Raw genomic sequence first — 16862 nt, forward strand, 5'->3', positions numbered from 1 at the left:
TCTAATCCCTAGAGAATGCCTACTGCACTCAGACTGCCCACCATCACCCAGGTGACTGGGAATCATTCTAAATGGGTACTTATCCAACAGAAAGACTGAGTCTTCCCTCAGTCAGTAGCAGAGGCGAGGGTGGATGGTCCTTAGCTGAGAATGCAGGGGACAGTTTTCAAATAGTGAAAAAAGTGCCTTTAGAAGACTCCAAGCTGAAGATCAAGTCTGCATCTGGATCCACACCTCCCCCCCCCCCCCACGCCCCATGAGAGCGCAGACCAAGGCGGAGAGATCGCTGACCTTCAACAGATTCTGATAGGTCCATTACACCGTGAGAAAGCAGCCTGGCCGACCATGAGAATATAAACAACTGTCTCTAGAAGGGCCATCTGACACACATCTCTGGATGTGTCTGCATATGTACCTGTGACTGTGAGTCTGCCTGCTTAATGGACACTCAGCAGAGAGCCTGCACAATCAGTATGGGTGTGTACCTGTCATACCTCAAAGGAAGCCAACTTCGGGCCTCTGGGCCACACCTCAAAATGCCCTACAGAATTTGGACCTTTGACAACACCCACTAGAAGGCAACTCTGAGGTAGAAAAGCAGAGTCTGAAACAGTGTGAAACTGTTCTTCAATAACTGCCAATGTATAGTTCAACTTATCCTTGACTCTAGTTATTATAAGAAAGCATCACAGTCTTAAATTATTTTCTCTTCTACACTGTAATTCCTTTTAGCTACTCCAGAGGCTCAAGCACATAGTATCAGCACTAAGTGCAGGAAAACAAAAAGGTGACAGGCCTGTAGCCACCACCTGCCCATATCACCTGCCCCCATCCCTGCCTACAGGGAGGCAGGGCAGCAACCTATCAAGGTCTAGGCAGCGGCTGGGGGGTGGGGGCAGCTGCTGGTAGATCACTTGCAGCAGGAAGTACTTGTAGGGCAAAAGCATCCTAGTAAAATGTCCTCCGTTTCCCAGTGTATGCTAAAAGAGTAAGACCTTTCTAGGGAACAAAGATGCTAATGCTTAAACTGTAACACATATAAATTCCTTCTTTCCAGTGGGAGGCTATTAACATCAAGATGCTCTCCTATGTAAGCCACTTATGGCCTAGATGAGTTGTCTGTGTTTAAGCAGTGTGTGGGCTTTCAGATTAGGGTAAGGCCAGGTGACAAGATCAGCAGAGGGGAAGGCAGAACTCTGCCCATGTTAGGCACTGGGTCTCAGCATCCTGAGCATGTGTTTTCTTTTTTCATTCTTTTTTTTCTTTTTGGTGTCAGACTTGGGGCCTGAACTCTTTCACTTAAGGCTAGCACTCTACCACTTGAGCCACAACTCCACTTCTGGTTTTTTAGTGGTTCATTGGCAATTAGAGTCTCAAGGACTGTCTTGCCTGGCCTTGCTTTGAACCACAATTCTCAGACTTCAGATAGGATTAAAGATATGAGCCACCAGTGCCCTGTCTTCTTCTTATTGTTGTTGTTGCTGTTATTATTATGTTTTTAAGTAGTTGCACAGAGGTGTTCCAATTCAACATGGCAGCTGTGACTACAGTGCATCTGGGGAAAGGTCACCTCTTGATCATTCTCCTGTACCTCCCGACTCCACTCATCTCAACTCACCTGGTTCCATTTTCACATATGTACCTCGACTGTTACGGTCTACCCACCTCCTAGGACCTCAGTCCTGCAACATACACACCACAAGTTCCAGCTTCCCGATAAGCATTTTGTCAAACTGTGAGAGAGTTGTTGAAGGGAATTAGACCATTGGAATCCCCCCTGCATATACCGTACTTTAGTATGTTTGTGAATGTATGCATATGACCCTGCTACTTACCTATATATTTATCATTTAGATCTAACTTCCACATGTGAGAAAAAAATGTGTCTTTTATTTCTCTGAGCCTGACTTACTTCACTTAACATTATGTATTTCCATTCTCATTTTGCAGATGCAGAAATGGACTCATGAAAAGTAAACAACCTGCCTGCAGGTTTCACACCCATACACGATTAGGCTACTCATACTTATACATGATTAGGCTACCCACTCCCATACATGATTAGGTGAGGTTCACATGGGGTCTTGCGTGTTCCAAATGGCTAGATATAGGCTCAATCTCCAAATTGCTTTATATGAAACTATTAGTCCTAAAGAGCTGACATAATAGGATTACAATAACAGATTATTGGTTAATCCTAGAAATTACTTCCTGAGGCAACTTACCCTTTGCTGGCTCAGCTTAGAGCCGTTCTAGATTTCTGAGGCTGGGGAAGTCCTCTTATAGAGTAAAGTGATATAATCCAGTCCACTTGCCACCCAGGTCAGAGAGTAAGTTAAAATACCCCTAGGCACCATTTAGAAAGAGTCGGGTTGAGAGGGATGGGGGAGAACGATGAAAGTGATGATGTCAATCAAGACGCATTGCTGATCAAGATAAGTTGCTAAGTGGTAACCCTTTGAAGAAGGAGGAGGAAGGAAGGAAGAAAAGGAGGAGGAGGAGGACCAGGAGGACAAGGAGGAGGACGAGGAGGAGGAGGAGGAGGAGGAGAAGGAGAAGGAGAAGGAGAAGGAGAAGGAGGAGGAGGAGAAGAAGGAGAAGGAGAAGGAGGAGGAGGAGAAGAAGGAGAAGGAGAAGAAGGAGGAGGAGGAGGAGGAGGAGGAGGAAGAGAAGGAGGAGGAGAAGAAGGAGAAGGAGGAGGAGAAGAAGGAGAAGGAGAAAGAGAAGGAGAAGGAGGAGGAGGAGGAGGAGGAGGAAGAGAAGGAGGAGGAGAAGAAGGAGAAGGAGGAGGAGAAGAAGGAGAAGGAGGAGGAGAAGAAGGAGAAGGAGGAGGAGAAGAAGGAGAAGGAGGAGGAGAAAGAGGAGGAGGAGGAGGAGAAGAAGGAGAAGGAGAAAGAGAAGGAGAAGGAGGAGGAGGAGGAGGAGGAGGAGGAGAAGGAGAAAGAGAAGGAGAAGGAGGAGGAGGAGGTGAAAGAGGAGGAGGAGGAAGAGGAAGAGGAGGAGGAGGAGGAGAAGGAAAAGGAGAAGTAGGAGTAGGAGGAGGAGGAGGAAGAGGAAGAGGAAGAGGAGGAGGAAGAGGAGGAGGAGGAAGAGGAGGAGAAGGAAAAGGAGAAGGAGGAGGAGGAGGAAGAGGAGGAGGAAGAGGAGGAAGAGGAGGAAGAGGAGGAAGAGGAGGAGAGGAAAAGCCAAGGCAAGGCCTCAGTACCTCTTCACTGCCATGGCCAGGTGCTCCATCTCTGCACTCTGAAGCTGAATCTCACGAATGAAGTTCCTTATCACGTGTTCGTAGGACTGGACCAGCCGTGGCTCCACGAGGTTAATGTTTAGATACAGGGTACTAACTTGTTCTTTTCTACAAAAAAAAATCAAGATTAAATCAATGAAAATAATGCAACAGCAAATCTGCAGAACACCTCTGAGGAAGAGAAACATAACTGAAAAAACAGGAAGCATACAAACAGCAATAGCATGATCTGGAATAAAGATAGCAGATAGAGAGACTGAGCCGGCGCTTTTTTCTCCACATTAGAAGATAACAAACCTGAAAGGGCAGGTGGGAAAGAAGGAACTCATTGTGTGTGTGAGTGTGTGTGTGTGTGTGAGCGTGAGTGTGTGTGAGTGTGAGTGTGTGTGAGTGTGTGTGTGAGTGTGTGAAGGAACTCATTGTGTGTGTGAGTGTGTGTGAGTGTGTGTGTGAGTGTGTGTGAGCGTGAGTGTGTGTGAGTGTGTGTGTGAGTGTGTGAAGGAACTCATTGTTGAGTGTGTGTGAGTGTGTGAAGGAACTCATTGTGAGTGTGTGTGCATGTGTGTGTGTGCATGTGTGAGTGTGTCTGTGAGTGTGTGAGTGTGCGTGTGCGTGTGTGTGAGCATGTGTGTGAAGGAACTCATTGTGTAAGTGTGTGTGAGTGTGAGTGTGTTTGTGTGAGTGTGTGTGTGTGAAGGAACTCATTGTGTGTGTGCGTGCGTGTGTGTCTGTGAGTGTGTGTGTGAAGGAACTCATTGTGTGTGTGTGTGTGTGCTTGTGTGAGTGTGTGTGCGCACGTGTGTGTGTGTCTGTGAGTGTGTGAAGGAACTCATTGTGTGAGTGTGTGTGTGAGAGTGTGTGTGTGTTTGTGTGAGTGTGTGTGCGCACGTGTGTGTGAGTATGTGTGTGTGTGTGAAGGAACTCATTGTGTGAATGTGTGTGTGAGTGTGTATGTTTGTGTGAGTGTGTGCGCACATGTGTGTGTGTGTGTGTGTGAAGGAACTCATTGTGTGAATGTGTGTGAGTGTGTATGTTTGTGTGAGTGTGTGTGCACACATGTGTGTGTGTGAGTGTGTGTGTGTGCACGCACATGCGTCAGTACTGGGGATTGAACTGGTGGGTGCTGTCCCTTAGCTTTGTCATTCAAGGCTGGTGCTTGACCTCTTGAGACACAATTCCACTACCCACTACCAGCTCTTTCAGGTGGCTACCTGGAGAGAAGAGTATAGTGGCCCTTTCTTCCTAGGCTGGCTTTAAACCAAGATCCTAGGATCTCAGCCTTTTGAGTAGCTAAGGTTACAAATGTGAGCCCCTAATACCTAGCTGAGAGGAAGGAACTTGTATCAAAGGACACTTTTTTTTTTTTGAGGGGTAAGGATCATTGCCTTGGTTTGGTTTGGTTTTTGGTCTTTTGAAACTATCTAAATAAATACACTTGCAGAAAAGTTAGGCAACGTTAAAGCAATTACCTAATTCCATTTTTCCCATGCTTGAAATCCTAAGAGTGCACATATCCATTATTTTGTGGTCAGTTGAATATCACTTCAGATACAGCCATATTTTGTAAATATCTGCATCACATGTACTCCCAATGCTTCTGGTACATAAAGTATGCATTTCTTCATACGAATCCTCTGATTTTCCAGACACCAACAGGTGTCTAACAATTTGATTCACATCTGACACTAACCATCAAGACATGATACAGATCCCACAGGTAAAGACTCAGATGGCCCACACCCCACAGTTCAGGACTCATACCCCACGATGGCCCACACTCACAGTTCAGGACTCATACCCTGGATGGCCCACACTCACAGTTCAGGACTCATACCCTGGATGGCCCACACTCACAGTTCAGGACTCATACCCTCGATGGCCCACACTCACAGTTCAGGACTCATACCCCTGGATGGCCCACACTCACAGTTCAGGACTCATACCCCACGATGGCCCACACCCCACAGTTCAGGACTCATACCCCTGGATGGCCCACACTCACAGTTCAGGACTCATACCCCACGATGGCCCACACCCCACAGTTCAGGACTCATACCCCACGATGGCCCACACTCACAGTTCAGGACTCATACCCCACGATGGCCCACACTCACAGTTCAGGACTCATACCCCTGGATGGCCCACACTCACAGTTCAGGACTCATACCCTGGATGGCCCACACTCACAGTTCAGGACTCATACCCTCGATGGCCCACACTCACAGTTCAGGACTCATACCCCTGGATGGCCCACACTCACAGTTCAGGACTCATACCCCACGATGGCCCACACCCCACAGTTCAGGACTCATACCCCTGGATGGCCCACACTCACAGTTCAGGACTCATACCCCACGATGGCCCACACCCCACAGTTCAGGACTCATACCCCACGATGGCCCACACTCACAGTTCAGGACTCATACCCCTGGATGGCCCACACTCACAGTTCAGGACTCATACCCCTCGATGGCCCACACTCACAGTTCAGGACTCATACCCCTGGATGGCCCACACTCACAGTTCAGGACTCATACCCCTGGATGGCCCACACCCACAGTTCAGGACTCATACCCCACGATGGCCCACACTCACAGTTCAGGACTCATACCCCACGATGGCCCACACTCACAGTTCAGGACTCATACCCCTGGATGGCCCACACTCACAGTTCAGGACTCATACCCCTGGATGGCCCACAGTTCAGGACTCATACCCTACGATGGCCCACACCCCACAGTTCAGGACTCATACCCCTGGATGGCCCACACTCACAGTTCAGGACTCATACCCCTGGATGGCCCACAGTTCAGGACTCATACCCCACAATGGCCCACACCCACAGTTCAGGACTCATACCCCTGGATGGCCCACACTTCAGATGCCAGTCACCAACCCTGGGTTGTTATCTGCATTTCAAACCAATGAGCTATAAACCAGGCGTTCCCACGACCTCCTCCCTAGGCTTGATAACTCACTAGAACAGCTCACAGAACCTAGGAAAACGGCCTGACTTACATTTAAGGACACCATGAGGGACAGTACTCAAGACCAGACAAATGGAAGAAAGGAAGAGAGAAGGTACTAAGAGTTTCTGCACCTCTCTGTCCATACCCCTTGGCACCTGCAGCACCTACATGCATTCACCAGCTCATAAGCTCTACAAACACACTATTTAGAGGTTACAATGGAGGCTGTGTGGCATCAGTAATGATAGGCTAACTTATTGAGAAATAGAGATTAAGTCAACCTGCAGGCCCTCTGTCCAACTCAGAGGCAGAGAATGGGCTGCTGAAGATGCCAGTTCCTTAATCGGGCCATGCATCTTTTTGGCAATGAGCCCACTTATTAAAGCTATCTGGGGCCCAGTCATCCCAATTCCATCCCATTGCCACAACATGATCCTAAGACATCAGATAAAGGAGCTGGAGAGGCTGGTGGCACTTGGACTTTACATCTTTTTGTGGAGTTAACCAATCTATTCATCATCACATCCAAAACTTCTCCCAGCTGACAATATGCACGTTCACCTTGTACATCAGAGACTGGGCTACCCCTTTCCTGTTCCTGATGCTAGGAAAGAGCCAGACTTGCTATCTTTAACCCAAACAGTAGCTGTGCTGTGACAACAACAGCACTTTGTTTCTGAAAGCAAAGAATCTACACCAGATGAAAGAAGATATGCCAGGGAATTGAAAAATAGGAATTCCTTTGGCCTGAAATGATAACTTAACCATAATACCAGGAGGAAAGGGCTGAGTCAGTGTTCATCAGATCTAATGTCAGTGGCAACTAATTATCAAAGAAAAGCTAGATGCTTGCGCACATTGCCTTACTTAAATCTCACCTCCAATGTTTACATAGTTCTTGAGATCCATGATCTATCACTATGATTTTATAGCTATGCCCTAGACAATGAAAATGCCGTCTGTCTCCGGCCCTTGACATGGAGAGGTTTCTGCTCTCCAGGGGGGGGAGGGGGGGGGTGCGTGTGTGTGTGTGTGTGTGTGTGTGTGTGTGTGTGTGTGTGTGTGTTGCTCTGAAAGCTAGTGGGCAGGCCATTATAGAAACCAGCACACCTGAGAGTTTTCCACATCCCTCTATGCCATCTAATGGCCCCCAAATGACAGCCACAGAAAACCACTCAGAACTGCTAAGCACATTGCCTAGGCTTTTGCCCTTTTATTCCTTTCAAGGCAGAGATACTATAAAGGCATAAGAAACACTATGATGATGATAGCCTGGGTAACTGAAAGGCTACACAAGAAGCCATCTTCTAGCTGACACAGATGCCATAATTAGATATAGTAAGATTGATGTGTGTTGGGTTCTGTTTGGTGAGTGCACATCATATATATTGAGCTATGCAGTATGTGAACATCATCTCTCTAAATGCTCACAACCACCCTAGGAATAACTATTAACAACTCATTTTTCAGATTACAGAGGGCTAAGTGTCTTTTATAAGCTGAATCATGTCTTTAGTCTCATCCTCCCTACAAACTCATATTTTTAAGTTATAGCATCCAGATTTCTCTTGTTTGTAATAATTGAAATGTGCCTATAAATCTACAAATAAACCCAATAGATAATAGAAGACAAATAATTATACTTGGACATGATTAATTAAACAGCACTCTAACCATTCACACAGTGAGAACAAGGAGGATGTTCTTAGGAGAGGATCACAAGGGCTCCATAGCTATGTGCATAAAATCATATAAAATGATGCTTATCAAAATGAACTCCAAGAAATGGAAATAAGGTGTTTTTATTGTACTGTTGAGGTTCTTTTTCCCTCTTTGGTTTAGCCCCTTTTGTCATTGTTTTTTATTTTGGTATCCTTTGTCTTGTATATAAATGTATCTGATTTGTGGAGGAGTAGGGGAAGCACAGAAATGGGACGAAAGGTGAACCAATTCAGCAGTGGTACTCACTAGACACCATGCTGGAAAGGAACTATACAACTTGGGAGGGAGAGGAGTAGGGAAGGGAAAGACTGGGGAAAATGAAGGAGGGGATGGCAGTATTAAGAAAGAAATGTACTCTTCACGTGCCTTACGTACCTGTAACCCTCTGCACATCACCTGTACAATACACATTTAAAAATATAATAGATTTAAATAAGTTCTAGTATTTGGAGATAGGATCTTTGAAGAAGGAATGAAGTTAAAATGAGGTCATTATTTTGAGTTCTCATCCAATCTTACTAATGACATTATAAGAAGATATTTAGAAACAAGTATCTATAAAGATGATATAAAGACATAGGGGAAGACGGCCATCTACAAGCCAAAGAATGATGCCTCAGAAGACACTAACCCAGCCAGTACCCTCTATGAGTCACCTAGCTTCTACAACTATGAGAAAATGCATCTGTTGGTGATGTGTCTGTGGTAATGGTTACCACAAATGTCAAGGCAGCCTGTAGTGCCCAAGGTCACAAAGTGGTTGTGTGAAAGAACTGTCACGCAAACCCTGGCCCATACCAGAGATCACAGAGTCCACCATCACACTGCCATGCTCCCCCACCGTGTTAAACAACCGCACTTTGTCAGTACAAATGGTATGCAAAAATCATCCAACGGAGCTGGGGGCTGGTGGTCATGTCTGTAATCGGAGCTACACAGGAAGCTGAGATGTGAGGATCTCACTGGGAAGCTATCCCAAGCAAACAAATCCAGAAGACTCATCTCCAATTAACCAGTAAAAAGCCAAAAGTTGAGGGTGGCTCAAGTGGTAGAGTGCCAGCCTTGCATGAAAAAGCCAAGTGAGAATGTAAGGCCCTGAATTCAGATCCTAGTACAAGCACAAAAAAAAATTGTTTTTAATCAGCAGAATTCTAAAGAACTAAGAAGCTTGAGGTACATATTTAATGCAAAGCTTTAGTTAAGTATGACCCTAAATGTATCCATGTGGCTATAAACTTCCTGGGTTTTCTTCTAAAATAACTGCCCAGTCTGTGCAGAGGGTAATTCCAAAGAATTTAATATTATTAATGAACCCACAGGGATAATTCACATTAGTGATTTAAGACACACAAAGCTACCATCATCCCTCATATCAGGGTTAAAGATAAATACTGGTTGCATGAGTGACCCATATTTATCAGAGAGCAGTAGAAAAATTTCTCTGCTCCGAAATTATTCCGTGTAATTTCAATGCACAACAGGATCATTAACTTCTCTGCCTTTGTTATTTACTGACTGATGACCAGCATGATGTACAGCTTAAAAGCCTGACCAGGAGAGCCATTTAGAAACAGTCCCCTAGAGGCCTGGTTGAATAGCTAACTGCAGAACAATGAAACACTCACAAGTGGATGTCTCAGAACGACCCTGACTTCCTATGAATCTCTGAAATGAGAACAAAAGACAGTAACATAAATTCTCTTGAGTCATTTGCTGCTTCTAGCATTACATAAAATTTCAGGATAGTTCACAGTGAAGTGTATAAATAATTACTGAAAATGTCTGCTGCTAGTAGAAAATAAGCTACACGGTTAACTATTGTGCAGGGACTGCCTGGATACTCAGTCACCTCTTCTGCTTCTTATTTGAAAAGAACATAAGGAGCTTTGATTTCCCGAACCACCTGATGGGCAGGTGGCAGTCATGTGACAAGTAGTGGGGAAGTCCTGGGAGAAGAAATGGTGTGTGATTACCACTTCCGTGTCTGGACCCCTGAACCCTTGGCACGATTCTCAGCTCAAACGCTCTCTTTCCTTCCTCCCTTCTCTCTTCCTCCTCCCTTTCTTGTCCTCATCCTCGGTATACTGCAAAGCCATCTAATAGTGTAACTTGGTCCCTGAATCACCCCACAGACAGAAACCATAAGGTCCTCCTAGACCACATCAACCTGTCTGACACATAAGGAAGAAAGTAGTTTATACTGTGTGAAAGCAAGACATGGAAGTTCTTTGTTATAGTCAGCTTAACTTAATTTTCTATGAGCATTATATCATCATCCTCTTGCATGTGAACATACTTCCTGATATCCATCTTGATAGCTTTATATTAAGCAATAAAACTTTTATGATATACCTAAGTCTATACCATCAGCACCTACTCTGTTTAAGAGGGGACAAAAGTCTACTCTGGAACATTTAACTGCAACGACATATTCAGAGCACCTTATACAAGTGGTTGAGGCAATAATTTAAACATATGCATATAGTACTCATTTAATTCTCATGATGAATTCATGAAATTATCACCATATCCTAATCCTATGAGAGAGATGGGGGAGGGGCAGAGCGCGTCGAGCGAGTGGGGGTTTTGGGGGGGAGAATCTCTTAGTATAGTCTTGGTAGATGACCTAGAATTCCAGCTAGCAGACCCAGGATTCCAACTCAAATCCATTTGGCTCTATAGAGAGAAACAAGCTCTTCAAACTAAAAGCAAATACTAAACTGGTCTTCAAGGGCCCCAAGTATATACCTCTAATAAGAAAATTTGATAGATTAAGTTATTTTAAAATTTGAAGGAGCTATGTATTATTGCTGTAAGCACTGTCCATGTTACAAAATGATTCCTTGAAAGAAGAAAACAAGACTAAGATAGCTTAGTACAAAATTCAGACTATTAAAGCTGCTTGGAGACCACACTACGGCACCCACTGAGGCCCATTCACCTTCTCACCCCTGCTCATCCTTGCCTCCTCTTCCTTCTGGCTTTGTTTTCTCTTTTTTTGAGAATTGGATGATGCTAAGAGAAGGAAATATAAGGCATTTGGTGATTCTCACCCCAAACACTTCATTACTTCCAGAAACAATACTCGGCCCTCTATGTAAGACTAGCAGGCAGCAGGCAGCTGAACATCTGTGGACTCTTCAACACATCAGGACTGGTGCCATTACTTGGTATCAAGAGCATGCAGTAATCACTGGCCTCTCCTGGAATCCTTGCTCCTGATGTCAAATAGTGCTGAGAAGTGATGACAAGCCTTCAGAAGAACTTCCCCTTCACGGAGACGCTGAGCCTCATCTAAGGCAATTACACTTGCCCTCACAACCAGAGAGACCTGTTTATAAGGTAAACTTGGCACACAATGGCAAAGATGGAGGTCAGTCAAGAATAAAACAGATCCTACTTCTCATTCTGAGAGAACCACTAATACAGAAAGTAATCTAAAGGATTCTTGAAGATAGAGAACCAGAAGAAGATACACACTGAATTGCCCGCCCATTTGAGATGCTTAGTCTAGGCCTGTTCGGTACATAACAGGATGATCTGTATGAAAGACACTACTGATTAAAAGTTCTCCAGTTACAATTCTTTAAATGATCCCTGGGAAATAAGCACTTTGATCTGCAAAAATTCAAAACTAAAACTGAAAGGAAAATTAAACTATGTGAAGAAAAAAAGAGGTAAACTTAAGATGTGTGAAAAGTTTCAAAGATCACTGTATTTTGCCTAAGATAAATATTTCACTTACAGCACATAGTTATATCTATGTATCTGCCATGTAGTAGGACTGTCTTTAGAAAGCCTGGCTCCCTTGGGGTCTAGTATATCCCTGAGAAAAAAATACAAACATTGCTCTGCACGAAAGAACACAACGACCAAAAGGTGTCTAGGAAAATATGCCCTCACATTCCTGCTGCTTTAGGAACTGAGTTAGAAAGCCACACCATTCTATCTGCATACTACATAGACCCTAAACATAAACAAAAGGCAAAAACAAAACAAAAGCAAGCAGCATGCAATTCTCGAGCCTTCATCACTATACACTGAGAAATGATGCTAATTCTAACAGAAATTCACAGAAAATTAAAATATTCATACCATTCACAGGATAGCCTGTAGATCCTAAAAATAAAATGCTATTATCATACTATGTACATTAAGTTCACACATGATTGAAAAGTTCTGTGAAGATGAAGTACAGGTGATAAGCCGGGCGCGGGTGGCTCACGCCTGTCATCCTAGCTACTCAGGAGGCTGAGATCTGAGGCTCGCGGTTCAAAGCCAGCCCGGGCAGGAAAGTCCGTGACTCTTGTCTCCAATAAACCACTAGAAAATCGGAAGTGGCGCTGTGGCTCAAGTGGTAGAGCACTCGCCTTGAGCTGAAGAGCTGAGGGACAGTGCCCAGGCCCAGAGTTCAAGCCCCATGACAGACCAAAAAAAAAAAAACGAACAGGTGATAATACGAGGCCCTAGGGAATACCTGCCGTATGGGCAGATAATAACCAGGAAGAAAGCAAGAAGGGGCACAGGGAGGGGTGAAGCCTATGCTAGGCAGTGGTAAGCAGGACAATGAAAACCCTGGCATGCAGGGTGTATCTGGGGTGAGGAAGGGGCCAGCAGTTCTGAACAGGTAGGGCTGTGACGGCATCAGAAACCCAGTGAGTATACAAGGCCTAAAAACGCGCGCGCGCGCGTGTGTGTGTGTGTGTGTGTGTGTGTGTGTATGTGTATATATATATGTATATGCATATATGTATATATGTATATACACGTGTGTATATATACAGACATATATATGTATATATAATTGTAAAGATGCTGTAGAGAGGAGTTACAGTTACATGAGTAAGGTAATGAGTACATTTCCTATCGAGCAGTTACCCCCTCCTTTGTTTTTCCCCTACTACCCCTTCCCTCCCAACCTCCCCACCTCCCCTGCCCCACATTGTAAAGTTCATTTTCAACATAGTGTCCTGTAGGTCTCATGGTTACAATGGGTCAGCCTGTGTCCTTGCTTTTTAACTGCATGGCTTCAGAGAGGGTTGGGCATATTCTGAGAGGAGGAGAGCCTCTGAATGATTCAGAGGAAGAGCAGACATGACTGATTTCACACCTTAACTACTCCCATCTTGGAAATGGAGCTGTGGCTTAAGTAGCTTAAGTAGTCGAGTGAAAAAGCTAAGTGAGAATCTGAGACTAGCACTAGCACACATACAGAGAATGAAGCAGAGAATGAAGGACAGGGCTCGGAAATAAGTTTGCATGAAGCAGAGAATGAAGGAAAGGACTCGGAAATAAGTTTGCAGAGACAAAGATAACTCCAAGGCTATTATCATTCAATCCAGAAATGGGGGATTTCAGGGTTTGCTACCAGCTTCTCCTTTATAATAAAAATTAATAAAATTATACACAATTAAAACCTCATCCTATACTTACTTTCCTTTTCCAGTAACAATAATGACCTATTCAAAAGCACTAAACAAATCACACTATCATTCTGTCAATTATTGTAAAAGCTAATCCCTAGCTAGGCACCGGTGGCTCAGGCCTGAAATCCTAGCTATTCAGGAGGCTGAGATCTGAGGATCATGGTTCAAAGGCAGGAAAGTCCATGAGACTCTTATCTCCAATAAACCACCAAAAAACCGGAAGTGGCGCTGTGGCTCAAGTGGTAGACCCCTCGCCTTGAGCTGAAGAGCTGAGGGACAGCGCCCAGGCCCCGAGTTCAAGCCCCATGACTGACAAAAAAAAAAAAAGGTAATCCTTTAACCACAACAAAAGTTCAATTAAAAAATAACTTTAGGGGCTGGGAAGGTGGCTCCGTGGTAGAGCGCTCGTCTTGCATGCCTGAGGCCCTGGGTTCAATTCCCCAGCACCACATAAGCAAAAAGAAAAAGGCCGGAAGTGGTGCTGTGGTTCAAGTGGTAGAGTGCTAGCCTTGAGCTGAAGAGCTGAGGATAGCGCCCAGGCCCAGAGTTCAGGCCCCACGACCGGACCCCCCAAAAAAAGTAATAATAATAACTTTAATAACACTATTGTTTAAAATGTATTATTACATAGTATCCATACTTTCAGAATATATACCTAGAAAAGAATTGTCAACTGTCAAATCCAGACCACTGTCAGAACAGAGCAACATTAGTTTTCTCTTGGAAGGTCCAGTCATGCTTTCTAGACAGGAGAAAATGCTTCTGCCATGAATGGCCTTCTAGCCCAGCTGCCTGTGTTGGAAGTGGTCCCCATTTGTGTTTTCACAGCAGGTCTCTGATCTCTCTCTTCATTAACCCAGTTACAGAATACTTATCATGCTCTCCACCACAGAGACCACAAAGACGTCTTCTCACCATAGTCCTGCCAGTCAGCTGACTTCACCATTAGAGGAAGAGCTGGCCCAGGTGTTCAACCACATCCCCTGTCCACGTTCGTCTTCTCTACGAAAAGCTCTTCCAGATTCCTGTCTTCCTGGAAAATATTTTATCTACGCAACATTCCCTCCTCAGTTTTAACATGTAAACTTCCTGGAAGATGACAGAGTTAAATAGATTCATTCAGAGACTGAGAGAGATTCAGATTGCCAATCGCTGCCTATTCAAAACCACTGACATTTAGGTATGGGGAATTTGCCAGAAGGAAACAGAACAAGAGGCATTGTGCTGCAGGCTTAGAGAAGGCACAATCTCTGAACAGAGGAGGGCTTCTGAAGTTAAGAATGAATAATACACAGGATATGCATCTGGCCAGATTCCAACACTTCCTTCACCACATTCTAGCTTCATACACAAGGGCAAAACTCGTACCCGCTCATGCTTCAGTTCCCTCAGCCATATGAGGGGTTAACAACTTAGGTTGCTGAAAGGGTGAAAAATACCGCAGCATACAGGATAGTCACATAATATGCTGCAGATAATCAGTAAATGCTAGCTAGCCACTGTTAGAAACTGTCATCCTCTTGATTCCACTGCCCAAATGAATTAGGAAGAAGTGCATGGCTGCTGTTTAGAGTGGGGAAAAAACGTTCTGAGAGGTGGGAAAAACCAAAATGCCTTCTAGATACCAGTGCTCAGGGCACTAAAAGATGAGGACTGGGTCATGTTCCAAGTCCAGAAGGAAGTCTTTTTCTGTAAATCAGTAAATAGAAGGTAATTAGGCTTCCCCTTCCAACATGATGGGGAGGTAACCTAGAAAACACACAAATAAATGGGTTTGGCTGTGCTCCAGTGAAACTTTACCCACACAAACAGGCAGAAGGCCACATGGGCCTTGCCTTGCCAACTCCTGTGCCAGTCTATTAACACAATTCACCAGCACAAGACTGGGAAGGCATTCTGAACTCACTAGCCTGCAGACAAGAAAGAGCCTTGTTCACAGTCTGCCTCTAGGCCCCAAACACTCTTTCTCCGTTCTGTGATGCCCACTGGTAGCCACATGTACAGGAAAGAATATGCGCCTTTTAACTTATTTATTCATAATAACACATTTGCTCTTCTCCAGGATTCCTTTTCTACCAATGACATTGATTAATATAAGTAGGTCTAAAAAGCTATTTATAATCAAAACTTTCCATTTTGGCAAGGAAAATAGAAGCTTGTGAGAAAACAGAAATTAAAATATTTAAAATGTAAGTTTTCTCTTATTGCCATCGACCACATTTCTAGGTTTGTGTGGGACATGTTCTGCTTATATTTCTCTTATATCCTGGTAACTTTCATATTTATTAAGACTAGTCCTATTTTTGTCATCAAAGCATCACATTGAGTTTTTACACTGCACACTCACTGAATTTAAAGTTATCACAGATGCATTCAAATGAGGCAGAGTGAGCATGAGGACTTCCACGTGCAGTGTGGGGTGAAGGTCTCTCAGGAATAAGTTGGCTATGGTGGAAGGCAATCGGTGATAAGCCCATTGCTCCTGACCCTTTCCAGGGGTTATGTAACTGAGACTTCCTTTCAGGAGCAGGAAACAGAATGCACACTGACAAAATACATTAAGCTCAAACAAGAGAAGCTGGAGACACACAATTTTCAAGGCTCAGAAGGTAATGGAGAAAGCCAGGAGGCAGTGGCCGTGGCTGCCATGGGGACACTGGCCAGCTATGCCGCCTCCTGCACAACAAGCTGAATCAGGACAGCGCTGGGGAGGCACGGGCACTGTGTGCTCAGAAACGAGAAACTGATGCCACCACTTCCATGTGCTTTAGATATATTGCTATCGTATCAGACATTAATGTTTTCATATTCTTCAATCATCTTTTTTGGCAGCAATGCTCTCTCTCATTCTCTCTCGCTCTCGCACTCTCTCTCTCTCACACACACACACACACACCAAAATTTAAAAAAAAAACTGATTTGTTGCCAAAAAAAAGGAACAGTTAGCCAGGCACAGTGGCTCACGCCTGTCATCCTAGCTACTGTCAGATCTCAGGAGGCTGAGATCTGAGGATCATGGTTCAAAGCGAGCCTGAGCAGGAAAGTCTGTGTTCCTATAGGAACTCTGGGTGATTTTTCCAACTTTGCTTTTATCTAAAGCTATTCTTTCAAGAAAATTTAGTTTAAAATAATAGTAACAGCCAGCTGGTCAACATTAAAGAATAACCAGAAAAGAGGAATTTGAAGATTCCTAATACAAAGTAATAAGAACATAATCAGTACATATAGTACACAAGCATTGAAATATAATACCATATGCCATAAATATGTACCATATGTGCTAATCAAACCTAAAAATTAATGATATATAGCTAAGATATGGAACCATCCAGATGCCCCTCAGTAGAGGAATGGATCAAGACAATGGAATTCTATGTTCCCATCAGAAAGAATGACATCTCCCCATTTGTAAGGAAATGGAAAGACTTGGAAAAAATCATACAAAATGATGTAAGCCAGACTCAAAGAAACAGACTCCATGGTTTCCCTCATTTGTAATAA

At 44.2% G+C, this 16862-nt stretch overlaps 1 protein-coding gene across 1 annotated transcript in view; it reads right to left on the minus strand.

Moving 5' to 3' along the window:
- Rasef (RAS and EF-hand domain containing) overlaps positions 1-16862 on the minus strand; it is a 75492-nt gene that overhangs the window by 45708 nt on the left and 12922 nt on the right. The window contains exon 2 of the mRNA XM_042665621.1: positions 3206-3352. Within this exon, the coding sequence (XP_042521555.1) occupies positions 3206-3352 (147 nt within the window). The remainder of the gene's footprint in view (positions 1-3205; positions 3353-16862) is intronic.

The sequence above is a fragment of the Dipodomys spectabilis genome, unplaced genomic scaffold, assembly GCF_019054845.1.
Source record: "Dipodomys spectabilis isolate Male_0828 unplaced genomic scaffold, ASM1905484v1 ptg000335l, whole genome shotgun sequence".
NCBI lineage: Eukaryota > Metazoa > Chordata > Mammalia > Rodentia > Heteromyidae > Dipodomys > Dipodomys spectabilis.